Source organism: Trachypithecus francoisi, unplaced genomic scaffold (genome assembly GCF_009764315.1).
Source record: "Trachypithecus francoisi isolate TF-2019V2 unplaced genomic scaffold, Tfra_2.0 Lachesis_group4, whole genome shotgun sequence".
Taxonomy (NCBI): Eukaryota; Metazoa; Chordata; class Mammalia; order Primates; family Cercopithecidae; genus Trachypithecus; species Trachypithecus francoisi.
This window is the reverse complement of record NW_022681469.1, coordinates 112,214,962-112,241,795: the sequence shown is the minus strand read 5'-3', so window position 1 is coordinate 112,241,795 and position 26,834 is coordinate 112,214,962. Positions and strand designations below refer to the sequence as shown.

General features: G+C 51.7%; 1 protein-coding gene across 1 annotated transcript in view; it reads right to left on the bottom strand.

Annotated features, from left to right (window-relative positions):
* The window catches only part of GRID2IP (Grid2 interacting protein), a 62,421-nt gene extending 36,440 nt beyond the window's left edge, over positions 1-25,981 (bottom strand). Inside the window, exons 1-5 of the mRNA XM_033192125.1 lie at positions 25,568-25,981; positions 11,630-11,799; positions 8,556-8,630; positions 8,023-8,383; positions 1,904-2,023 (exon numbers count right to left, since the gene is read on the bottom strand). Coding sequence (XP_033048016.1) covers positions 1,904-2,023; positions 8,023-8,383; positions 8,556-8,630; positions 11,630-11,799; positions 25,568-25,981 — 1,140 coding nt within the window. The remainder of the gene's footprint in view (positions 1-1,903; positions 2,024-8,022; positions 8,384-8,555; positions 8,631-11,629; positions 11,800-25,567) is intronic.
* Between the last annotated feature and the right edge of the window lie 853 nt (positions 25,982-26,834).

Sequence of the window (26,834 nt, the reverse complement as noted above, 5' to 3'; positions counted from 1 at the left end):
TCCCAGGTTCAAGCGATTCTTCTGCCTCAGCCTCTTGAGTATCTGGGGCTACAGGCATGCACCACCACACCCGGCTGTTTTTTGTATTTTTAGTAGAGAAAGGGTTTCACCATGTTGGTCAGGCTGGTCTCGAACTCCTGACCTCAAACGATCCCCCCCCACGCCTCCCAAAGTGCTGGGATTACAGGCGTGAGCCACCGCGCCTGGGCCCCCCACCCGGCTTTCTCTATCTCACCTTTGATTATTAGCCAACGAAATAGTGGCAAGGGGACAAGGGTGCCCTGGTTCCGTATAGGGATCACGGCAGTGGGGAGGTCGTGCCCCCCAAACTCAGGATGAGATGCCCCCGATTTTCACAAGAGCACCCAACCTCAGTCTCGGCCCTCTGGCCTGTCCCCTCCACCAGCCTAGTTGTAGGAAGGAAAGTGGGCTTTCAATCCCAGCGTTTTGTCCCAACACCGACTCTTTAGGGCCGCGCACCGGTTCTGAGCGCCCAACGCTTAGACCTCGCCGCCCCCGTACCCACCCAGTTTATTTCCAAACTCCCTGGGCCTCGGGCTCCGCCCAGGCTCGGAGGGTGCCCACCTAGGGCAGGGAAGCCCCTCCACGCTCCAGCCCCACCCCCTTTCAAACCAGCCCGAAGCGGATCCGTGGCGCACTGGGCGCACGGTTCCCGGAGGCGCCGGACGCGATGGGGGAATCTACCGAAAGTGCCGAGAGAAGCCCTGGTCCTTCCCCATCTGGAGCCGGGAATCGCGGCGCGGCAGGTGCCGAAGGGCAGGGTGTAGCCGAGCCCGGGAGTGGAGCGAGCGCGCCGCGACTCCACGCACCTCTGCCCGGCGAGCGCTCACAGTCCCTCCCGAGCGGTCCCGGCCCGCAGCCCCGCCCCGCCCCCTCCCGGTGGCCCCGCCTCTCCCCTGCTGGGACCCTTTTGATCGTTCTGGGGTGCAGGGGAAACTGGGGGCGGTTTGAAGCCGCCGCGCTCACTCCCCTTGGCTCTTTCCATTATTCCCTCCCCAGGATCCTCGCCTGCGTCCTCTCCAGCCACTGCACCCCGAACCCCCACACAGTGGCGAGTCCCTGCAGTTTAGAGGACGCCCCGACGGCATTTGGTAGAACATGCAGTGTTTTCTGGAGGGGATGGCCTTTGCGCTGGAACTCCGGGGCTCAGCAGGAGTCGGCCAGCTAGAAGAAGCCCTCTCTACCTTCCCGGGGGTCAGGGAGGGACCCACCTCAGCCTCCGGAATAGCTAGGACTACAGGCATGTACCACCATGTCTGGCTAATTCTCGGCTGTGGCCGAGAAGAGGCTGGATAGGGAGACTGTGAACGCCGTGGTCAGCAGCTGAGACCTCACTCTGGGAACAGGAGGGAGCCGTGGGAGGGTTTCAGGGTTTAAGGAGAGGTGGAAGGAATCCAAAGGTTTTGGCACACCAGGAGAGGGGTGATGCTGGGAGGTGACCCAGAGGGGGGTGTTGGGGTGGGACAAGAAGCTGGATTCCAAAACACAGAGGAGGTGGAGTGTCTGAGGCCTGGGGAGTGCGAGTGAGGACAGGGCGCCCAGGCTGTGACAATCCCCAGGTGAGTGGGGAGGGAGCGAGTAGAGGGTCTCCCTGAGCTGCGCATCCTGCCCTGCCAAGAGAGAAGAGGGGAGGAACATTAAAGGAGAGGAGAGGAAGGCAACAGGAAAGGAGGTCTGGACTCTTCCCTGGGGGCTCTGGGGCTGCCATCCCCTGAACAGCAGCAGGAGGGGACCCCAGCATGCCTGCTTGTGTTGTCATGTCTCAAGGAGTCCCGACTGCCACTGGAGAGGCCAAGAATCAGGCCTGATGAACAAATGATAGAGTTGGGGTAACCAGTTAAAGGCACATCCTGGGGAGGGGCTCTTCAGGAGCACCCCCAACCAGGAACATCAGCATGAGGCCCTCTCCAAAGACAGGCTGGAACAGCAGAGGCGGGATGCCCCAGGCCTTTCCCTCTGTCTTACTTAGAGGGACAGCTCCCATGAGGCAGCCCGTTGGTACCTGTGGGCAGCACAGGGAGGACCCTGTGGGTCCGATCATCGGTCTCTGGTACTGTCCCCACACTGCTCTCCAACCCACCACAGCCCCCATTCCTGGCCCCAGCAAGACCATCACCTTGAAGTGACCTCCCGTGGCTGTACTTCTTCCTGGAAGCAGCCAGAAACAAGAGCCCGTGCCCACTCATGCCGTGCCCTTTCCAAGCCCTGTCCTCAGCTCTGCGAGGGAGAGAAGCAGCTGACAAGCCTCCAAGCCAGCACAGCTCCCTGACGTCTGTGGAGCTCCAGCCATCCCATTATGATTGGAGCCATTCCTGGTTGTATTGTACCAGCTGCAGTGGCCCAGAATCCAGAACCAGACATGGCCAAAGGCTCTGAAAACTGTCCACTGTGCTGTGGGCACAGGAGATGCAACCAGGGAACAGATGCCCAGGGTCGAATCCAGGCACACTACCTCAGGGCCAGGTCTCCGTGGGCACCGTGAGGCCAGCTGCTCATGCCTGTGGCCAGGTGACCCAGGTCAGCATGAGGTGGTCACCCAGTCACCAAGTGATCACCAGGGGACAGGCAACAGCCGGACTTCCCTGAAGTGTCTACTCCAGCAAAAGGCACTGCCTAAGATTCCTCCAGAACTGTACTTCTCAACCAGTCGTGATTTTGTCCACCCAGGGGACATTTGGCAGTCACTTGGCATTTTGTTTGTTACAAAATGACAACTGACAGGGGGTTGTGCTACTGGCTTCTAGAGGGTAGAGGCCTGGGATGCTGGTAAACATCCTATAATGTGCAGGACAGCCCCTGACAACAGAGAAATATCAGCTCCCAAATGCCAGCAGTGCCCTACTTGAGACACCTGCTCTTGGGGAAAAAAGAGCTTTCCTAAGAGAAGCCAATACTAATTGAGCACATATTTTTTTGCCTGGTGCTTCTATCTACACACCTTATAGAATTCCCCCAATATCTCTCTTATTTATTTTTAGAGACAGAGTCTTGCTCTGTCACCCAGGCTGGAGTGCAGTGGCATGATCATGAATCACTGCAGCCTCAAATTCCTGGGCTCAAGTGATCCTCCCACCTCAGCCTCCCAAGTAGTTAGGACTACAGGCATGTACCACCATACCTGGCTAATTTTTAAATTTTTTTTGTAGAGATAGGGTCTTGCTCTGTTGCCCAGGCTGGTCTTCAACTGCTGACCTTAAGCAATCCTTCCGCTTCAGCCTCCAAAATCGCTGGGATTACAGGCAGGCACCACTGCCCCCAGCTCATTTTTAACCTTTTTTTTTTTTTTTTTTGAGACAGAGTCTCGCTCTGTCACCTGGGCTGGAGTGCAGTGGCCGGATCTCAGCTCACTGCAAGCTCCGCCTCCGGGTTTACGCCATTCTCCTGCTTCAGCCTCCCGAGTAGCTGGGACTACAGGCGCCCGCCACCTCACCCAGCTAGTTTTTTGTATTTTTTAGTAGAGACGGGGTTTCACCATGTTAGCCAGGATGGTCTCGATCTCCTGACCTTGTGATCCGCCCATCTCGGCCTCCCAAAGTGCTGGGATTACAGGCTTGAGCCACCGCGCCCGGCCCCTTTTTTTTTTTTTTTTTTTTTTTTAATGTAAGAGATGCGGTCTTGCTGTGTTGTCTAGACTGGCCTTAAGCTCCTGGGCTCCAGTGATCCTCCTACCTCAGCCTCCCAAAATGCTGGGATTACAGGCGTGAACCACCAAACCCAGCTAAATTTTTTATTTGTATTTTTTGTAGAGATAGGGTTTCACTATGCTGCCAGACTGGTCTTGAACTCTGGTCTTAAGCAACCCTCCTGCCTCAGCCTCCCAAAATGCTGGGCTTACAGGCATGAACCACTGCGCCCAGCCCCAATAACTCTATATTATGGTGTTTGTGACACTTGACACTGAAGCAGAAGAGGGTGACAGGGTGCAGATGGTCCCTCACATGCCACCCTTAGATTCTCAACTCACCTCTTTCCTGCTTTCAGTTGGCTGAGTTCATTTACATGGTTTCCTACCAAGAACCCTGCTGGGAACACCCAGAAACTACCAACCCCATTTTACAGACAAACTGTGGATGTCAGTGAACCTGCTTGAGGTTGCACTGCCAGTGAGTAAAACTGTATTCAAGCCAGGTCTGTCCGGATTCCGAATCCCAGCTTCTACCATGACTTGCCCCCTGTTCCCCCCACCCCACCACCCATATTTCCTGAAACACTAGTGGACTGCAAAGCTGACTCTGCTTTCCTGTTCCCTCCTGGCCACGTCACGATTTCCAAACTGCCTGGCCTGTCCTAATTAGAAAGCCATTTTCTCACTTCATCAGATCGGGATCCCTTGGGGACAGACCCAAATTAGCCTCCCAGTCGCAGGATTAACTGTTGTGGTGAAGGAAGAGAAAAATTCCTGCTTACATGGTGACCACAGACCCATCTCACCCTTTATAGCAGCAGTGCTGTCCAAGGGAACGTCTTGTGACAATGGACAAGGTCTACATCCAACTGGTCCTGTACAGTAGCCGCTAGCCATATGTCACTGTCACTGTTGTGTGCTTGGAATATGGCTAGTGAGACTGAGAAGCTGAACTTCATATTTTATCAAATATTAATTACATTTAACTTTTTTTTTTTTGGAACAGAGTCTGGCTATATCACCCAGGCTGGAGACTGGAGTGCGGTGGCTTGATCTCAGCTCACTGCAACCTCCACCTCCCGGGTTCAAGCGATTCCCCTGCTTCAGCCTCCCAAGTAGCTGGGATTACAGGCACCTGCCATCATGCTCAGCAAATTTTTTTTTTTTTTTGAGATGGAGTCTCGCTCTGTCACCCAGGCTGGAGTGCAGTAGCCGGATCTCAGCTCACTGCAAGCTCCGCCTCCCGGGTTTACGCCATTCTCCTGCCTCAGCCTCCCAAGTAGCTGGGACTACGGGCACCCGCCACCTCGCCCGGCTAGTTTTTTTGTATTTTTTAGTAGAGACGGGGTTTCACCATGTTAGCCAGGATGGTCTCGATCTCCTGACCTTGTGATCCGCCCATCTCGGCCTCCCAAAGTGCTGGGATTACAGGCTTGAGCCACCGCGCCCGGCCCCTTTTTTTTTTTTTTTTTTTTTTTAATGTAAGAGATGCGGTCTTGCTGTGTTGTCTAGACTGGCCTTAAGCTCCTGGGCTCCAGTGATCCTCCTACCTCAGCCTCCCAAAATGCTGGGATTACAGGCGTGAACCACCAAACCCAGCTAAATTTTTTATTTGTATTTTTTGTAGAGATAGGGTTTCACTATGCTGCCCAGACTGGTCTTGAACTCTGGTCTTAAGCAACCCTCCTGCCTCAGCCTCCCAAAATGCTGGGCTTACAGGCATGAACCACTGCGCCCAGCCCCAATAACTCTATATTATGGTGTTTGTGACACTTGACACTGAAGCAGAAGAGGGTGACAGGGTGCAGATGGTCCCTCACATGCCACCCTTAGATTCTCAACTCACCTCTTTCCTGCTTTCAGTTGGCTGAGTTCATTTACATGGTTTCCTACCAAGAACCCTGCTGGGAACACCCAGAAACTACCAACCCCATTTTACAGACAAACTGTGGATGTCAGTGAACCTGCTTGAGGTTGCACTGCCAGTGAGTAAAACTGTATTCAAGCCAGGTCTGTCCGGATTCCGAATCCCAGCTTCTACCATGACTTGCCCCCTGTTCCCCCCACCCCACCACCCATATTTCCTGAAACACTAGTGGACTGCAAAGCTGACTCTGCTTTCCTGTTCCCTCCTGGCCACGTCACGATTTCCAAACTGCCTGGCCTGTCCTAATTAGAAAGCCATTTTCTCACTTCATCAGATCGGGATCCCTTTGGGGACAGACCCAAATTAGCCTCCCAGTCGCAGGATTAACTGTTGTGGTGAAGGAAGAGAAAAATTCCTGCTTACATGGTGACCACAGACCCATCTCACCCTTTATAGCAGCAGTGCTGTCCAAGGGAACGTCTTGTGACAATGGACAAGGTCTACATCCAACTGGTCCTGTACAGTAGCCGCTAGCCATATGTCACTGTCACTGTTGTGTGCTTGGAATATGGCTAGTGAGACTGAGAAGCTGAACTTCATATTTTATCAAATATTAATTACATTTAACTTTTTTTTTTTGGAACAGAGTCTGGCTATATCACCCAGGCTGGAGACTGGAGTGCGGTGGCTTGATCTCAGCTCACTGCAACCTCCACCTCCCGGGTTCAAGCGATTCCCCTGCTTCAGCCTCCCAAGTAGCTGGGATTACAGGCACCTGCCATCATGCTCAGCAAATTTTTTTTTTTTTTGAGATGGAGTCTCGCTCTGTCACCCAGGCTGGAGTGCAGTAGCCGGATCTCAGCTCACTGCAAGCTCCGCCTCCCGGGTTTACGCCATTCTCCTGCCTCAGCCTCCCAAGTAGCTGGGACTACGGGCACCCGCCACCTCGCCCGGCTAGTTTTTTTGTATTTTTTAGTAGAGACAGGGTTTCACCGTGTTAGCCAGGATGGTCTCAATCTCTTGACCTCGTGATCTGCCCGTCTCGGCCTCCCAAAGTGCTGGGATTACAGGCTTGAGCCACCGCGCCCGGCTTTTTTTTTTTTTTTTTTTTTTTGAGAGAGAGTTTCACTCCTGTTGCCCAGGCTGCAGTGCAATGGCGTCATCTTGGCTCACTGCAATCTCTGCCTCCCATGTTCAAGCGATTCTCCTGCCTCAGCCTTCCAAGTAGCTGGGATTACAGGCATGTGCCACCACACCCAGCTAATTTTGTATTTTTAGTAGAGAAGGGGTTTCTCCATGTTGGTCAGGCTGGTCTCAAACTCCCAACCTTAGGTGATCTGCCCGCCTCAGCCTCCCAAATTGCTGGGATTATTGGTGTGAACCACCGCGCCGGGCCCTGCCCAGCTAATTGTTGTATGTTTAGTAGAGACGGGGTTTCACTATGCTGGCCAGGCTGGTCTCAAACTCCTGACCTTAGGTGATCCACCCGCCTCGGCCTCCTAAAGTGCTGAAATTACAGGCATAAGCCACCATGCCCAGCCACATTTAACTTTAAATGACCATGTGTGGCCAGTGGCTACTGTGCTAGATGGCCCAGCTTCATGGTGTCACTGGTCCCTTCTCCTTCTCCCCAAGCCTTCTATGTTGGCCACTGGGATCACCCTTTAGTGAGGCCACACCTCTCTGATTTGGGTGGGTCCTGGCCTCCTTGCAGAGCTTTGACACACACACATGTGTATATTTTTTTGCCTACCACCCTTTGGCTGTTCAACCTCTCACTTAAATCTTACCTCTTGGTGGGGCACAGTGGCTCACACCTGTAATCCCAGAACTTTGGGAGGCTGAGATGGGAGGATCTCTTGAGGCCAGGCCAGCCTAGGTAACATAGTGAGACCCTGTCTCTATTTATAAATTACTAAAAAAATTAAACCTTGTCTCTCCTCAGTGTGGGGTCCTAGGGCCCAAGTGGTGGCTCTCTGTGGTCCCCTCTACTTCCTGTTGGGTGGTTCACAGCTGGGGACTATTGGATGCCATAGGCCAGGGTGGCACTGCCCTCCGCTGTGTGGCTAGCACCTGGCCCATCAGAACTCTTCTTGGGGACCATCCTCCCACATCCACAGGAGGCACCACCAGACTCCACCAGTCACTAAGCCACAGCACCGCCACCTCCTGCTGCCTTCTCCAAGAAGCCTGCCCTGGTTGCTCTGTGCTGAGTTACCCATCAACTGGCACCCAATCCTGGGAATCACAGCTGCATCTGTGGCTCCTTCATGGCCCCTCTGACCTCTCTCCAGATGGGGCTGCCCAGAGATTGCTGCCACCCTAGAGGCCAGCACACTGTGGGGCCATGGGTGACAGGCCAGCCCTGGGGAGGGGGTTGTTGGGAAGTGGGGGTTTGAAGAGGTGGGGGATGGCTGAAGCCCTACTGCCAGGGTAACATTCTCCTTGCAAAGCCCAGCTGGGCGCCGCCCCTTCCTCCAGCAGCCTCCCCAGTTTTCCTGGCGCTTACAGCAGAGGCTGCCCTTTCAGGCTGCGGGGACCGGGCATCCCCAGGTGTCCAGGGCTCCCGCTGCCCGGGCTCTAAATCGAGCGCACCCAAGGGTGTTCCCCCTCCCGCGCCCTGCCCGACCTGCTGCCGCGGCTGCCGGCGGCTTGGGGACCAGCAGCGGCTGGGAAAGGCGGGCTTGGGTCTGTCCCGGGGGGCAGGCGGGCTGGCCCGGGAGAGGGGCAGGAACAGACGCCGGCAGCGCTCTGGGGAGAGGAGGAGAACCGAGAGGGCCTCCAGCCGAGCCTGGCTGCCAGCAGCCTGGAGATGAGCAAGCCAACTTCCTGGGGGACAGCTGGGCTGCCTGCGCCCCGCTGGCCCATCCCTGGTGGGGAGTGGCGGGACGGCGGGGGGGGGGGGGCTGCCTGTCAATCAGCTCCCCAGGAAGCGCTCAGAGCCAGCGCATCATCTCCGCGGCAAATTCGGCTCTAGAAATAACTTTTTTCTTTTTTCCCCCTCTTATGATTCTCCTAGCAAGGGGCTCACCCCTTACTCACCCCAGGCAGCTCATGGTGGCCTCTTTCGGTGGTGGTCGCCTATGCTTCGCTGCACAACCGAGAGCTGCGCCGGGGCTGGGGTGGGGTGGGGGGCGGGGAGGGTGGCCAGCCCAGTCCCTGACATTGGCCAGGCCCAGAGGGAGGGGCAGGCTGCGGGGTGAATGGCAGCAAGGGGAGGGGGCGGGCTGAGTCCGGGAAGGGGGAGGGGAGGGATGGGGGAGCAGTCGCAGGCCCGGGAGGCTGGGTGAGGAGGGAACCCCGGCGGGATCCAGGGAGGGAGAACAGCACTCTAGCCTAGAGGGGGCTTGGTCCAAGCTGGGCAGGCAGCGAGGGCCTCCAAGGATGGAGGCGGAGTCAGGTGATTCCTGGGTCCCTCCAGGTGAGGACCCACCAGAATTTTTTCTCTTCTGACAAATAAACTTAGAGCAGGCCAGGTGCGGTGGCTCAGGTCTGCAGTCCCAGCACTTTTGGAGGCTGAGGCGGGCGGATCATTTGAGGTCAGGAGTTTGAGACTAGCTTGGCAAACATGGTGAGACCCCACCTACCTACCTACCTACCTACCTTCCTTCCTTCCTTCCTTCCTTCCTTCCTTCCTTTCTTTCTTTCTTTCTTCTTTTTTTTTTGAGACGGAGTCTCACTCTGTCGACCGGGCTGGAGTGCAGTGGTGCAATCTCAGCTCGCTGCAACCTCTGCCTCCCAGGTTCAAGCGATTCCTCTGCCTCAGCCTCCCGAGTAGCTAGGATTACAGGCGCCTGCCACCACATCCTGCTAATTTTTTGTATTTTTAGTGATGGGGTTTCACTATGTTGGCCAGGCTAGTCTCGAACTCTTGATCTCATGCTCTGCCCTCCTTGGACTCCCAAAGTGCTAGGATTACAGGCGTGAGCCACCGTGCCCGGCGGAGACCCCGTCTTTACTAAAAATACAAAAATCAGCCAAGCGTGGTGGCGTGGTGGTGCCCAGCTATTTGGGAGGCTGAGGCAGGAGAATCGCTTGAACCCGGGAGGCAGACTTTGCAGTGAGCCGAGATAATGCCACTGCACACTGGCCTGGGTGACAGAGCGAGACTCCGATTCAAAAAAGCTTAGAGTAAAACAGAGTGGAAGAGCAGAAAGTGCACCACTGACCCTGCCCCCGGTCCTGTGACTGCTCCCAATTTGCTGTGTGGCTGTCTCTGGGAAATGGGGTTAGTAACAGCTCTTGGGTGATTCAGTGAAAGAGTGTTCCTCTGGGGTCTGCTGAGGTCCTTGGCACACATTCATCATCATCATCAAAAGGCATCAAAGGGCCAGGCACCTGACTCATGCCTGTAACTCCAGCACTTTGGGAGGCCGTGGTGGGCGATTGACTGAGCTCAGGAGTTTGAGGCCAGCCTGGACAACATGGTGAAACCTCATCTCTAAAAAAAATACAAAAATTAACTGGGCATGGTGGTGCACACCTGAAGTCCCAACTACTCAGGAGGCTGTGGCAGGAGGATCACTTGAGCCCAGGAGTTGGAGGCTACAGTGAGCCAAGATCATGGCACTGCCCTTCTGCCTGGGTGACATAGCAAGATCCTGTCTCAAAACAAAACAAAACAAAACAAGTAGAGTAATCAGGCTGGGTACGGTGGCTCATGCCTGTAATCCACACACTTTGGGAGGCCGAGGTGGTTGGATCACTTGAGGTCAGGAGTTCAAGACCAGCCTGGCCAACATGGTGACACCCCATCTTTACTAAAAATACAAAAATTAGCTGGGTGTGGTGGCTCCTATAGTCTCAGCTACTCACAAGGTTGAGGCAGGAGAATTCCTTGAACCCAGGAGACGGAGGTTGCAGTGAGCTGAGATCACGCCACTGCACTCCAGCCTGGGCAACAGAGTGAGACTCTGTCTCAAAAGAAAGGAAGATGAAAGAAGGAAGGAGGGAAGGGAAGGGAAAGGGAAGGGAAAGGGAAAGAAAGAAAGAAAGAAAGCCAGGTGCGGTGGCTCACGCCTGTAATCCCAGCACTCTGGGAGGCCAAGGTGGATGGTCACGAGGTCAAGAGATCGAGACCATCCTGGTTAACACAGTGAAACTCCGTCTTTACTAAAAATACAAAAAAAATTAGTCGGGCGTGGTGGCAGGCGCCTGTGTCCCAGCTACTCGGGAGGCTGAGGCAGGAGAATGGCGTGAACCCGGGAGGCGGAGCTTGCAGTGAGCTGAGATCGCACCACTGCACTCCAGACTGGACAACAGAGTAAGACTCTGTCTCAGAAAAAATAAAAAGAAGGAAAGGAAGAAAGGAAGAAAGAAAGCAACAGAGAGAAGAAAGGAAATCAAAGGGCCAAGAGCACACACGGTTTGTAGAGTGGCAGTGGTGAGGGTACTGGAGCCCCACATGGCACAGTCCTGGGCTTCCCTGCCCTCACATTGTGCCATTATCCTGTCTCAATAAATAATTGGAAGTGTCTGGTATCCTGTTGGAGAGTTTTACAATCTAGGTTTTAGGGTGGAGCAGGGCAGACTGTGATCTTTTTTTTTTTTTGAGACAGTGTCTTGCTCTGTCAGCCAGGCTGGAGTGCAGTGGCGCAATCATAGCTCACTGCACCCTCCTGGGTTCAAGAAATCCTCCAGCCTCAGCCTCCCAAGTAGCTGGGACTACAAGCCTGTGCCACCACACCCAGTTAATTTTTATTTCTTATAGATATGGGGTCTTTCTGTGTTGCGCGGGCTGGTCTCCAACCCCCGGCCTCAAGCGGTTCCCCCACCTCAGCCTCCCAAAGTGCATGGATTACAGGCAGGAGTCATCATGCCTGGCCAAGGTGGTGACTTTAGATCAGAAGGTGGATCCTTTCTGAGGTCTGTCCCAGCCCTTCTCCCATCACTCAAGGTGGTACCCTGGCATCTGGCAGAGCCAACAGCTGCTTTCTCAGGGTCACTGGCCTAACCTTTTTTGGGGGTTGCAGGTATGTTACAGTGCAGTTCGAGAGCAGGCTACCATCTACCATCTCCCACCTGGGCTGGAAGGGGTGCTTGGGTTGGCTGTGAGGGAATGACGGCCCTAATTGAGACCCACCCTGCCTGTCTATCCTGCCCCCTGCCTGCAGTACCTGAGGTTGTCCAGGAGTGGCCCACAGGCCTCTTGGGGCAGCGCCAGGGTGAGAGCCCACACCAGGTCATCCACCCGCTGCTCAGCTGCAAACTGCTTCAGCGCGGCGAACACCTGCTCCTTGGCAGTCAGCTGGTCCTCCAAGATTTCATCCACCTGCAAGGAGGGGTCCTGTGAATGACCAAAAGGGATCCAGAGTGGAACCCTGGAGAACTGCTCTCCTCTTTCCTTTCCTCCCTCAGTTTACCTCCACGGGATGACTGACGTGGGCATACCACCTGAGTGCTATGCCCATATCATGCCATTTCTTTTTTTTTTTTTTTTTTGAGATGGAGTCTCACTCTGTCCCCAGGCTGGAGTGCAGTGGTGCAATCTTGGCTCACTGCAACCTCCGCCTCCTGGATTCAAGTGATTCTTCTGCCTCTGCCTCCTGAGTAGCTGGGATTATAGGCATGCACCACCATGCCCAGCTAATTTTGTATTTTTAGTAGAGACGGGGGTTTCTCCATGTTGGTCACGCTGGTCTCGAACTTCCGACCTCAGGTGATACACCCGCCTTGGCCTCCCAAAGTGCTCACAGATGTGAGCCACCACAGCCGGCTATATCATGCCATTTCTAACCTCATATCTGTCCTGCGAAGTGGGCCTGGTCACATGGTTAGTATCTTCATTTTATTTATTTTATTTAATTTTTTTAATGTATATTTGTTTATTTATTCATTCATTTTTGTGACAGAGTCTCACCCTGTCACCCAGGCTGGGGTGCAATGGCTCAATCTCCGCTCACTGCAACCTCTGCCTCCCAAATTCAAGAGATTATCCCGTTGGCCGGGCGCGGTGGCTCAAGCCTGTAATCCCAGCACTTTGGGAGGCCGAGGTGGGCGGATCACAAGGTCAGGAGATCGAGACCATCCTGGCTAACACGGTGAAACCCCATCTCTACTAAAAAATGCAAAAAAACTAGCCGGGCGAGGTGGCGGGCGCCTGTAGTCCCAGCTACTCGGGAGGCTGAGGCAGGAGAATGGCGTGAACCCGGGAGGCGGAGCTTGCAGTGAGCTGAGATCTGGCCACTGCACTCCAGCTTGGGCGACAGAGCGAGACTCTGTGTCGAAAAAAAAAAAAAAAAAAAAAGAGATTCTCCTGCCTTAGCCTCTAAAGTAGCTGGGATTACAGGTGCCTGCGACCACACCTGGCTAATTTTTTGTATTTAGTAGAGATGGGGTTTTACCATGTTGGCCAGGCTGATCTCAAACTCCTGACCTCAGGTGACCTACCCACCTTGGACTCCCAAAGTGCTGGAATTACACGTGTCAACCACCGCACCCAGCCAATTTATTTTAGTTTAATTTTTTATAGGCATTGTCTCACTCTGTTGTCTAGGCTGGAATGCAGTGGTGTGATTATAACTTACTGCAGCTTCGACCTCCTGGGCTCAAGTGATCCTCCCTCCTTAGCCTCCCAAATAGCTGGGACCACAAGTGTGTGCCTACATGCTTGGCTAATTTTTTTTTTTTTTAATCCCTCATCTACTTAAAGAGACCTGGCTAATTAAAAAAAATTTTTTTTTCTGTAGAGATGCAGTCTTGCTATATTGCCCAGGCTGATCTCAAATTCTGGGTTCAAGTGATCCTTCCACCACGGCCTCCCAAGGTGCTGGGATTACAGGCGTGAGCCACCTCTCTTGGCCAGCATCTTCATTTTCCATGTAAGGAAACTGAGGCTGGTAGGGGTGACGACATCATGGGGTGAAAGGGAAAGGTCGGGATTCAAACCCAAGAGAGCTGTTCTAATAAATATTGTAAAGATCAAAGGAATTAATATAAAGGCTTAAAACCATGCCAGGCACTCAGTAATTGCTAGTTACTATTATTATAATACTACACTCCCTTCCATACTGTGTACTGAGAGATCCCACAGAGAACATTCTGGCTCCACAAAAAAAGTACTGGCACAGGCCTGGCGCGGTGGCTCAAGCCTGTATCCCAGCACTTTGGGAGGCCGAGGTGGGCGGATCACAAGGTCAGGAGATCGAGACCATCCTGGCTAACACGGTGAAACCCCATCTCTACTAAAAAATGCAAAAAAACTAGCCGGGCGAGGTGGCGGGCGCCTGTAGTCCCAGCTACTCGGGAGGCTGAGGCAGGAGAATGGCGTGAACCCGGGAGGCGGAGCTTGCAGTGAGCTGAGATCTGGCCACTGCACTCCAGCTTGGGCGACAGAGCGAGACTCTGTGTCGAAAAAAAAAAAAAAAAAAAAGAGATTCTCCTGCCTTAGCCTCTAAAGTAGCTGGGATTACAGGTGCCTGCGACCACACCTGGCTAATTTTTTGTATTTAGTAGAGATGGGGTTTTACCATGTTGGCCAGGCTGATCTCAAACTCCTGACCTCAGGTGACCTACCACCTTGGACTCCCAAAGTGCTGGAATTACACGTGTCAACCACCGCACCCAGCCAATTTATTTTAGTTTAATTTTTTATAGGCATTGTCTCACTCTGTTGTCTAGGCTGGAATGCAGTGGTGTGATTATAACTTACTGCAGCTTCGACCTCCTGGGCTCAAGTGATCCTCCCTCCTTAGCCTCCCAAATAGCTGGGACCACAAGTGTGTGCCTACATGCTTGGCTAATTTTTTTTTTTTTTAATCCCTCATCTACTTAAAGAGACCTGGCTAATTAAAAAAAATTTTTTTTTCTGTAGAGATGCAGTCTTGCTATATTGCCCAGGCTGATCTCAAATTCTGGGTTCAAGTGATCCTTCCACCACGGCCTCCCAAGGTGCTGGGATTACAGGCGTGAGCCACCTCTCTTGGCCAGCATCTTCATTTTCCATGTAAGGAAACTGAGGCTGGTAGGGGTGACGACATCATGGGGTGAAAGGGAAAGGTCGGGATTCAAACCCAAAGAGAGCTGTTCTAATAAATATTGTAAAGATCAAAGGAATTAATATAAAGGCTTAAAACCATGCCAGGCACTCAGTAATTGCTAGTTACTATTATTATAATACTACACTCCCTTCCATACTGTGTACTGAGAGATCCCACAGAGAACATTCTGGCTCCACAAAAAAAGTACTGGCACAGGCCCGGCGCGGTGGCTCAAGCCTGTAATCCCAGCACTTTGGGAGGCCGAGATGGGCGGATCACGAGGTCAGGAGTTCGTAGACCATCCTGGCCAACACGGTGAAACCCCGTCTCTACTAAAAAATACAAAAAGCTAGCCGGGCGAGGTGGCTGGCGCCTGTAGTCCCAGTTACTCGGGAGGCTGAGGCAGGAGAATGGCGTAAACCCGGGAGGCGGAGCTTGCAGTGAGCTGAGATCCGGCCACTGCACTCCAGCCCGGGCGACAGAGCGAGACTCCGTCTCAAAAAAAAAAAAAAAAAAGTCCTGGCACATTAGCTTAGCCCTTTTGACTCCCCCAGTTCTCTCTCTAAACTTTTTTTTTTTTTTTTGAGAGGGAGTCTCGCTCTGTCGCCCGGGCTGGAGTGCAGTGGCCGGATCTCAGCTCACTGCAAGCCCCGCCTCCCGGGTTTACGCCATTCTCCTGCCTCAGCCTCCCGAGTAGCTCGCCCGGCTAGCTTTTTGTATTTTTTAGTAGAGACGGGGTTTCACCGTGTTGGCCAGGATGGTCTACGAACTCCTGACCTCGTGATCCGCCCGTCTCGGCCTCCCAAAGTGCTGGGATTACAGGCTTGAGCCACCGCGCCCGGCCCTCTCTCTAAACTTTTGTTTCTTTGTCTTTGTCCACAAACCAGTTGATACTAATCAAGGCACATCTGTGTGGCCATTGGAAATGAGCGTGCAAATGGACACACTGGAAATGAGCATGCAAATGGGCACATTGGAAACGAGCGTGCAAATGATCACGTTGGAAACAAGCGCGCAAATAGTCATGTTGGAAATGAGCGTGCAAATGGGCATGTTGGAAACCAGCATGCAAATGCTCATGTTGGAAACGAGCGTGCAAATGGGAACGTTGGAAACGAGGGTGCAAGTGGTCATGTTGGAAACGAGCGTGCAAAGGGTCATGTTTCTGGAAGGCAGGTTGTTAAGTGTGTCCAAAGCCCATCCTTTTACCCAGTGATCTCACATCTAGGAATTTATCTTAGATACATCCTGGCAAGACACATGCAGGATGATGTATGAGTGAGGTGGTTCACCTGTGTATTATTTCTAACACTGAGTCGTTGGCAGCAATATAAACATCTGACAGTAGGGGCTAAATAATTGCAGTACATCCATGTGGGAGATATTTGTAGTTTCTTGGCTATCCAGGCCAAAACCAAAGAGGAAAATCTCAGCCGGGCGCGGCGGTGGTTCACAACTGTTATCCCAGCACTTTGGGAGGTGGGCAGATCACCTGAGGTGAGGTGTTCGAGACCAGCCTGGCCAACGTGGTGAAACCTCGTCACTACTAAAAATACAAACATTAGCCAGGCGTGGTGGTGGGTGCCTTTATTCATCCCAGCTACTCGGGAGGCTGAGGCAAGAGAATTGCTTGAACCCAGGAGTCGGAGGTTGCAGTGAGCCGACATCTTGCCATTGCACTCCAGCCTGGGCAACAAGAGCAAAGACTCCATCTCAAAAAAAAAAAGAAAAAGAAAAAGAAAGAAAATCCCAAAGTAGGTGGGAGGCAAGATCCTGGCAGGGCCAGGGGCAGTGGCTTACACTTGTAATCCCACTGCTTAGGGAGACCAAGCCAGGAGGATTGTTTGAGGCCAGGAATTCAAGACCATCCTGGGCAACACAGCATGACCCCATTTCTAAAAAAAAAATTTTTTTTTTTTTTAAATTAGCCAGGCATGGTGGTGCACGCCTGTAGTCTCAGCTACTTGGGAGGCTGAAGTGAGAAGATCACTTGACCTCAGGAAGTTGAGGCTGCAGTGAGCCAAGATTGTGCCACTGCACTATACAGTCTGGGCAACAGATCAAGACCCCATTTCAATAAATAAATACAAAAATAAAACCATGAAATAGGGAGTGATGGCTAAGGAGTGCAAATTTCTTGTCAGAGTGATCAAATTGTTTGAAAACGAATGGCAGTGATGGGTGTTACAATTCTGTGAATGTATTAAAAATCGTCGAATTGCCCACACGTCATACAATTTAGCCACTGAAAGCACATACTCCATGAGACCCCTCCCTTGTTGGCTGAGGGTCTGGTTGTCTCTGAGCACTGACAGCTGAAGCTGACCCTGAAGCAAGGCTGGGCGACTGAGTGAGTCCATGAATCATTCATGTCTCCCTCTCTTGAGGACTTGTGGGTGCAACTTCAGCCTGAACTGGGGCTGTCAGGCCCCGCCTCTCTCACCCTCATCCACCTACAAACTTCTCAACAGACTCTACAACCTTCACTTCCATCTTCTGCTCTCAGAGGCTGAAGAGGCCCCCTTCCAGCCAGGTGCGGTGGGTCACAGCTGTCATCCCAGCACTTTGGGAGGCAGAGGTGGGCAGATCATCTGAGGTTAGGAGTTCGAGACCAACCTGGCCAACATGGTGAAACCCTCATCTCTACTACAAATACAAAAATTAGCTGGGCGTGATGGCAAACGCCTGTAATCCTGGTTACTCGGGAGGCTGAGGCAGGAGAATTGCTTGAGCCTGGGAGGTGGAGGTTGCAGTGAGCCAAGATCGTGCTACTGCATTTCAGCCTGGGTGACAGAGCAAGACTCTGTGTAACAAAAAAAAAAAAAAAAAATCCTCTTTCCTAGTCAAGGCCAAACCACCAGGCCACAGACACCTCACCATTCCCAGTCTCTACCCTTTCTTCCCGCCACCTACTTGTCATTCAGTTTTCAGCTCAAAGATCATCTTATCAGGCCACCCTTTCCTGGCCACCCTGTCAAAGGGGGTTCCATCACTCTCACTTCACCTTGTTTATGCCTCCACTTTATTCATCATCATCTTTTATTTTTTCTTTTTTGGAGGCAGGGTCTTGCTCTGTTGCCCAGGCTGGAGTGCAGTGGTGTGATCACAGCTCCCTGTGGCCTTGAACTCCTGTGTTCAAATGATCCTCCCATCTCCGCCTTCCGAGTAGCCAGGATCACAGGTGCACGCCACTGTGCTTATTATTTTTTGAGACAAAGTCTCACTCTGTCGCTCACTCTGTTGCTCTGTGCAGCGTCGGGATCTCAGCTCACTGCAACCTCCACCTCCTGAGTTCAAGCAGTTCTCCAGACTCAGCCTCCCAAGTAGCTGGGATTATAGGCAAATGCCACCACCTCCAGCTCATTTTTGTAATTTTTGTAGAGATGGGGTTTCACTATGTTGGCCAGGCTGATCTTGAACTCCTGACCTCAGGTGATCCGCCCACCTCAGCCTCCCAAAGTGCTGGAATTAGAGGTGTAAGCCATTGCGCCTGGCCTATCATGATCTTTAATAGCTTGTGTATTGATTAATCCACTTGCTTACTGTCTCTTTCCCTGCAGTAATGTTAGGTGTGAGAAGTCAGGCTCCTTGTCTGTGTTGCTCATGGCTGTTTCCCCTGTCCTGCACATCATAGGCCCATGATCAATGACTGGTAAATGCATGGTATTCTTTTTCTTTCTTTCTTTCTTTTTTTTTTTTTTGAGATGGAGTGTCACTGTTGTTGCCCAGGCTGGAGCACAATGGCATGATCTCGGCTCACTGTAGCCTCCGCTTCCCAGGTTCAAGCGATGCTCCTGCCTCACCCTCCCAAGTAGCTGGGATTACAGGCACCCGCCACCACACCCAGCTAATGTTTTGTGTTTTAATAGAGACAGGGTTTCTCCATGTTGGCCAGGCTGGTCTCGAACTCCTGACCTCAGGTGATCCACCCTCCTCAGCCTCCCAATGTGCTGGGTTTACAGGCGTGAGCCACTGTGCCCGGCCTGCATGGTTTTCAGTATCTCTACTTCTCCATTCCCTGCAGCTTATATAAATGTTCAAGTCTCTCTCAAGCTATAAATAAATAAATAACAAGCTGGGCACAGCGGCTCATGCCTATAATCCCAGAGCTTTGGGAGGACAAGATGAGAGGATCGCTTGAGGCCAGGAGTTGGAGACCAGCCTGGGCAACATAACCAGACCCTGTCTCTAAAAAATGAAAAAGTTAGTCAGATGTGGTGGTGCACACCTGTAGTCCCAGCTACTCGGGAGGCTGAGGTGGGAGGATCTCTTGGGTCCGGGAAATCAAGGCTACAGTGAGCCATGATCACACCACTGCGCTCCAGCCTGGGTGACAGAGCAAGACCTGTCTCTATAAATAAATAAACAAACAAACAAATAAATAAAAAACAATCCTCCTTCGATCCCGAAAGCTGCTCATTCTCCTCCCTTTTCTAGTCCAGAGCCATCTACACATGTTGTTGCTGTACCACTGCCCTTTGCCACTGCAGTTCACTCTTGCACTTGTGGCTCTCCACGACCCTACTTTGGCCAAGAACCCCAGATGGTGACTCCCAGACCTCGATCTTCTGCCCAGAGCTCATTGTTGAACTCCAGAATTGTATATCCACCTGCTTTCTAGATGATTCCAAAAGGGAGGAGAAGTAGCAAGAGGCTTTGAAGGTTTCCAGTCAGAGGCCGCGTTCTGTGCACGTCTGAATCCTAGCACAGACACACCATGAGTCTGTGGAACCGTCTGTCTCCCTCATCCAGGTGTGATGCCTGTCCAGTCCCAAGCACAGGGCCTGGCACATATTAGGAACTCGGTGAATATGGATGGGACTGAACCAAAAAGCAGCCTTGCATTGCACTTCCTGCAGGCCCCCAGCTCACCTCTGTTTCCCTCCCTGTGAGCGGGCCAGGCTGGCAGCACCAGCCACCCCCTCCCCATGCCCGCGCCATGCTGAGGAAGGTTGCCAGTTTGGAAATCAAAGTCAGCAGCAACCTCGATTCAAAGGAGAACATGGCTGGCTGCAGAGATGTTTTATGTAAGAAAGAGGAAAAAATAGTTCCTCCCTCCTGGGGCCCGTGCCACAGTATGGTTTCGGTGTCAGTTATTACCCAGATGTTCTCAGCCTACATCTAAGCATGAGGTATCATCACGGGACACTAATGGATTTTCTATTAAATATCAGCCACTTCAAGGAGGAAAAACTGGGGCAGGCAGAGAGCGCAGGCGACAACTGGAGGGCTGGTGATTGAAAACCAACCAGTCCGGCGCAGTGTCTCATGCCTGTAATCCCAGCTCTTTGGAAGGCAGAGGCAGGCGGATCACTTGAGGTCAGGAGTTTGAGACTAGCTTGACCAACATGGTGAAACTCCATCTCTACTTCAACTCCTGACCTCAGATGAGCCATCTGCCTCGGCCTCCCAAAATGCTGGGATTACAGGTGTGAACCACTGTGCCCAGCCAAGCCACCAAGCCTGGCCGGTCTCTACTTAAAAAAATACAAAATTAGCCGGGCGTGCTGGTGCAAGCCTGTAATCCCAGCTACTTGGGAGGCTGAGGCAGGAGAATTGCTTGAACCCAGGAGGTGGAGGTTGCAGTGAGCTGAGATCACACCATTGCACTCCAGGCTGGGCAACAAGAGTGAAACTCTGTCTTGAAAAAAGAAAAAAGATAGAAAGAAAACCAACTGGGCTCCATGGAGGCCCTTCATCTTCCTGAGGCAGTCATTTTTGGAGATTCACTCTCAGCTTTTGTGGGTGCCCAGCAAGCCCTGACCGAAATCCTCCACTCCCCTGTTCCTCCTTGCCTGAAAACACACAGCAACTGGCCTGGGCAGTCTGTCGGATTCTACCCTCAGCGGGGTGCTGCCCAGCCCTGCTCTTGGGCAGGTCTTCTTTTGCATCCTGCCCTCTTTGGGGCTCTGAACGTGCCCCCTTCCAATTCTGCAGGGATCAGATGGAGTCTGGGACAGACCTTTGGTTCCATGGCAGGTGATCTGGGATTGTAGCAGGCATTACTTGCACTCACCAATATTTCTAGGTCTTTCCTCTTTTCTGGATACACATTAGACTACATTTCCCAGCATCCTTAGGGAACAGCAATGTGACCAGTTCTGACCAATGAGCACTGAGAACAGGTGCTGTCCTAACAGCAGACGCACAATATTCCATGCTCTCTTCCTCTTCCATAGGGAATCCTGAAGCTTCACATCGAGATGGAGGAGTCTGAAATACTGAGACCTCGTATGGACATCAACCCACCCTAGGAGGTCTCCTGACCCCCTAGAGGACTCTGTGGTTGAAAAGTAAACTTCTGTAGTGCAAAGGCACTGAGATGTTGATTTTGGATCAGGCATAGTGGCTCACACCTATAATCCCAGCACTTTGGGAGGCTGAGGCAGGAGAACTGCTTGAGGCCAGGAGTTTGAGACTAGCCTGGGCAACATAGCAAGACCTCATCTCTCCAATCTTTTTTTTTTTTTTTTTTTTAAATCAGCCAGGTGTGGTGGTGCATACTTGTGGTCCCAGCTACTAGAGAGGCTGAGGCAGGAGGATCACTTGAGCCCAGGAGTTGCAGGCTGTAGTGAGCTATGATTGCACCACTGCACTCCAACCTGGGCAACAGAGCTAGACCTTGTCTCAACAACAACAACAAAAAATATTGGGGCCGGGCGTGGTGGCTCAAGCCTGTAATCCCAGCACTTTGGGAGGCTGAGACAGGCGGATCACGAGGTCAGGAGATCGAGACCATCCTGGCTAACACGGTGAAACCCCGTCTCTACAAAAAAATACAAAAAACTAGCCGGGCGAGGTGGCGGGCACCTGTAGTCCCAGCTACTTGGGAGGCTGAGGCAGGAGAATGGCGTGAACCCGGGAGGCGGAGCTTTCAGTGAGCTGAGATCCAGCCACTGCACTCCAGCCTGGGCCACAGAGCGAGACTCCGTCTCAAAAAAAAAAAAAAAAAAAAATTGGGTTGGTTTGTCATAGCAGCAGAGCCTGTTGTGGGTACAGGAAGAAAGTCACAGCTTTGGAAGATCTGGACATTGGTGATGGAGGGAAGCTGGAGTTGAGTCCTGTGTGTATGCGAGCGTGTGTACCTGGCCACAGAGGCTGGTCTGCTCAGGGTCGGAAAAGCCCATTCGGGGGATCAGGCTAGGACACATGATAGAGGAGACACTCCTGAGGGGGTTAATTTGGAAGGGGTTAGGACTGGACCAAGCTTGGGCACTGGAGGAGGCCAGAGTGGGTGGGGACCTGATGCCTGGGCAGTGGGCTGGGAGGCATTTCTGCAATAGTCAAACTCCAACCGAGTTTCTAGGCTCCCTGACCTCCCAAACGCCATGGCCAAGTGTTGCTGGGGCAGAACTGAGCAGATTCCCTTCTGCAGAGGAAAAGTCTGTAAGCTTGATAACACAACAGGGTGACTATAGTCAATAATAACTTAATTGTACATTTTAAAATAACTTAGGCCAGGCACAGTAGTTCATGCCTATAATTCCAGCACTTTTGGGAGGCTGAGGTAGGCAGATCTCCTGAGGTCAGGAGTTCGAGACCAGCCTGGACAACATACATAGTGAAACCGCGTCTCTATTATAAATACAAAAATTAGCCAGGCATGGTGGTGGGCTCCTGCAATCCCAGCTCCTTGGGAGGTTGAGTCAGGAGAATTGCTCAAACCCGGGAGGCAGAGGTTGCAGTGAGCTGAGATCGCACCACTGTACTCCAGCCTGGGCAACAGAGTGAGACTCTGTCTCCAAAAAAAATAAATACAAAGTTAAAGAGTGTAGATGGATTGCTTATAACTCAAAGGATAAATGCTTGAGGGGATGGGTACCCCATTCTCCATGACATGCTTATTTCACATTGCATGCCTGTATCAAAATATCTCAGATACCCCATAAATATATACACCTACTAGGTACCGACAAAAATTAAAAATGAAAATAATGTAAAAAAAGTCAGCCGGACGTGGTGGCTCACACTTATAATCCCAGCACTTTGGGAGGCCGCAGCAGGTGGATCATGAGGTCAGGAGTTCAAGACCAGCCTGGCCAATATGGTGAAACCACGTCTCTACTAAGAATAAAAATAAATAAATAAATAAATAAATAAATTTAAATAATTTTATTAAATAATTAATTAATTTAGTATATTTATTATTATATATAATATATAAAACATATATTATACATAATTATTGATTTATTATATTTTAATTATATATTACATACAAAATAAAAATAATTTATTTATTTATTAAATAAATAAATTTTATTTAATTAAATAAATTTTATAATATAATATATAATATAATATAAAAATTAAATAAATAAATTTAAATAAATTTAATAAATAAAAAAATTAAATAAATTAAAATAAAGAATTAGCTGGGCCTGGTAGCCCACACCTGTAATCCCAGCTACTCGGGAGGCTGAGGCAGGAGAATCACTTGAACTCGGGAGGTGGAGGTTACAGTGAGCTGAGATCGCACCACTGCACTCCAGCCTGGGTGACAGAGCGATACTCTGTCTCAAAAAAGAAAAAAAAAAAAGTGTATGAGCTCAAGTGTCCCAGCCGCCAAGCAAATACTGAGTTTCCAGGCTTCACGTCCACAGGGGCCCGATGCCCAGGCAGGGGTAGGGACCGAGTGTTGTGGCTCCGGACTATTTCCTAGTTGCACGCAGGCTCACTTTTGGTTCCATTCAAGTATTAGTGAAATAAAGGCCTTGGGATCCCATCTGAAAGCCCTGGAGGACAGGAGTGAAGGCGAGTGGTGTGGGAGGTTGCTGTACGGGGACCTTGTCGGTGGCCTGGGGTAGATGTGACCATACTAGGCAGCTTCTTTTATAACCGTGTCACATCCCAGGTTTCTTGGAATTGCCTGGATCTGTACAGCAAATGGCAGGTTCCTGCAAATCAGAGGTGGCTTGAAATTCAGGCCTGAGACCGACTCCATCCTCCCTCTTTCCATCCCAGCCCTGGGTCTCTGAATGGTGCCTCCATCTTGCCTTGTGGCCACTTCCCACTTCCTGCAGGTGACTCAGGTCTTGGGTTCTTCTTGTGGTTGGAGGTCTGATCCATTCCAGGCTCCTGATTCTTAATCTTCAGGGCCACTCTAATATTCCACCTGCAACCTATCACAGCCTGGTTTGTGCCAAAGTCAAGAGGAAATGCCTTTGGAAGATTGGTGAATCCAAACTAGGGCCTCCTTCAGCCAACAAGCCAGAGAGGCCACTGTGCAAGGGCAGGCCTAATCCTGGTTTTGTGGGGGCTTAGAACAGGTGTGACTCTTTGACACTGTTTTTTTGGTTGCGGGGAATGGAGTCTCACTCTGCCACCCAGGCTGCAGTGCAGTAGCTTGATCTCAGCTCACTGCAACCTCTGCCTCCCAAGCTCAATTAATCCTCCCACCTCAACCCCCTTGAGTAGCTGGGACCACAGGCGTGAGCCACCACACTTGATGGCTTTTATATATATATATATTTTTTTTTTTTTTTTGATAGAGTTGGGATTGCACCACACTGCCCAGGCTGGTCTCAAACTCCTGAGCTCAAGTCATCAGCCCTCCTCGGCCTCCCAAAGTGCCGGGATTACAGGCGTGAGCCACCTCACCCCACTGGCTCTTTTACATTTGATCTTAGATGAAGGGCCAAGAAGCGATATCTGTGGCTCTTTGGCTCTTTTTATTTTTTATTTTTATTTTAGAGATGGAGTCTCACTCTATCACCCAGGCTGGAATGCAGTGGTGTAATCATAGCTCACTGCAGCCTCAAACTCCCAGGCTCAAGCGATCTTCCCGCCTCAGCCTCCTGAGTAGCTGGGACTATAAGGCACGCACCACCATGCCCAGCTAGGTTTTGATTTTTATTTTGTAGAGATGGTGTCTCATTATGTTGCCCAGGCTGGCCTTGAACTCAGGGTCTCAAGTGATCCTCCCACCTTGGCCTCCTAAAATGCTAGGATTACACCTAGCACCTGGCCTGCAGTTAAGTTTTAATGGGGAGGATAGACAGAGAAAGGGGCACGTGGGAACCTTCTGGTGTCAATTATTCTACAGTCTACATTATTTTTTATCTATATCCTATTATTTTATATATTGATCAGGAGGGTGGTTATTCAAGGGTGTATGTATATGGAAAATTTATTGAGCTGTACACTTAATGCACTTTACACCTATAGTACCTTAATAAAAAAGAAAAACAGGCCGGGCGTAGTGGCTCAAGCCTGTAATCCCAGCACTTTGGGAGGCCAAGACGGGCGGATCACGAGGTCAGGAGATCGAGACCATCCTGGCGAACACGGTGAAACCCCGTCTCTACTAAAAAAATACAAAAAAAAAAAAAAAAAAACTAGCCGGGCGAGTAGTCCCAGCTACTTGGGAGGCTGAGACAGGAGAATGGCGTGAACCCGGGAGGCGGAGCTTGCAGTGTGCTGAGATCCGGCCACAGCACTCCAGCCCGGGCGACAGAGCGAGACTCCGCCTCAAAAAAAATAAAATAAAATAAAAATAAAAAGAAAAAAAGAAAAAAAGAAAAAAGAAAAACAAGTGAATAAAAATTGCAAAATTAGGCTGGGCACAGTGGCTCATGCCTGTAATCCCAGCACTTTGGGAGGCCGAGGCAGGTAGATCACTTGAGGTCAGGAGTTTGAGACCAGACTGACCAACATGGTGAAACCTCGTCTCTACTAAATATACAAAAAAAAAAAAAAGAAAGAAAATTAACTGGGTGTGGTGGCAAACGCCTGTAATCTCAGCTACTTGAAGAATGAAGCAGGAGAATCACTTGAACTTGGGAGGCAGAGGTTGTAGTGAGCCAAGATCTCGCCACTGCACTCCAGCCTGGGCGACAGAGTGAGACTCTTGTCTCAAAAAAAAAAAGCAAAATTAGATGCAAGGTTTTGAAGTTGAGCACTCCCACATTTCTCTTAAATCTGACCCCTTAAGTTTCCTTACCTTTGGCCCTGGGGGACCGCCGCCCGCCCACTCCCCGCCCACATTATGAGCCCCTCCCCCCAGCGCCCCCTTTCTCGCTCCCCCGTCAGTCTCGCTCCACGTCTCTCCAGCTCCTCCTTCCCCCAGCGCCCTACCTTGCGGCTGAACTCCTGGGCCTTGCGCCTGCGCTCTCGGTACACCGCTTCCGGGCGCTTGCGGCCAGCCAAGCGAAGCAGCTCACGGCCCAGAGCTAGGCCGCGGCCGCACCGCGGGGCCCCCAAGACTGTGGTTGGGGCCGCGGGGCCTGATCCCGGGCCGGGGCCACCGTCGGGACCTGGGAGCACACCCAGGCTGGGCGGCACACGTGGGCAGCGCCGTGCCAGGCGAACAAGGCGCTGGCGGCTCAGACCACCCACCGCCAGCCCCTCCACCTCCAGGATCTGGTCCCCTGGCCGCAGTCCTCCGGCATGCGCGCTGCTTCCCTCGGCCACCTCCAGGACGAAGCAGGGGCCGGAGCCACCTAGCCGGAAGCCAAAGTCCTCCGGCCAGCCCTGGTTGGTGGCCGGCATGGCAGCGGTGGCCATGCACCTGCAACTGGAGACAGAACAGGGGTTTCCTTGCGGCTCTGTCCGTGGCTGAGTGAGCTATGATCACATCACTGTACTGCAGCCTGGATGACAGAGCAAGACCCTGCCTCTAAAAAGAAATAAAAATTGGCCGGGCGCGGTGGCTCAAGCCTGTAATCCCAGCACTTTGGGAGGCCGAGACGGGCGGATCATGAGGTCAGGAGATCGAGACCATCCTGGCTAACACGGTGAAACCCCGTCTCTACTAAAAAATACAAAACAAACAAACAAACAAAAAAAAACTAGCCGGGCGAGGTGGCGGGCGCCTGTAGTCCCAGCTACTCGGGAGGCTGAGGCAGGAGAATGACGTGAACCCTGGAGGCGGAGCTTGCAGTGAGCTGAGATCCGGCCACTGCACTCCAGCCTGGGCGACAGAGCGAGACTCTGTCTCAAAAAAAAAAAAAAAGAAAAAGAAATAAAAATTGACCAGGCACGGTGGCTTACACCTGTAATCCAGCACTTTGGGAGGCTGAGGCAGGTGGATCGCTTGACCTCAGGAGTTGGAGATCAGCCTGGGGCCACATAGCAAGACACCATCTCTTCCCAAACACCACAAAAATTTAGCCAGGCATGTGGCACGTGCCTGTAGTTTCAGCTACTTCGGAGGCTGAGGTGTGAGGATCAGTTGAGCCCATGGGGGTGGAGGCTGCAGTGAGCCATGATGGTGCCACCACACTCCAGCCTGGGCAGTAGAGTGAGACCCTGTCTCAAAAATAAACAAACAAATGAATAAGTAAATAAATAAATTTTTAAAAATGTAAGGCTGTTTAGAGTTCAGTTCTAGGCCGGGCGCGGT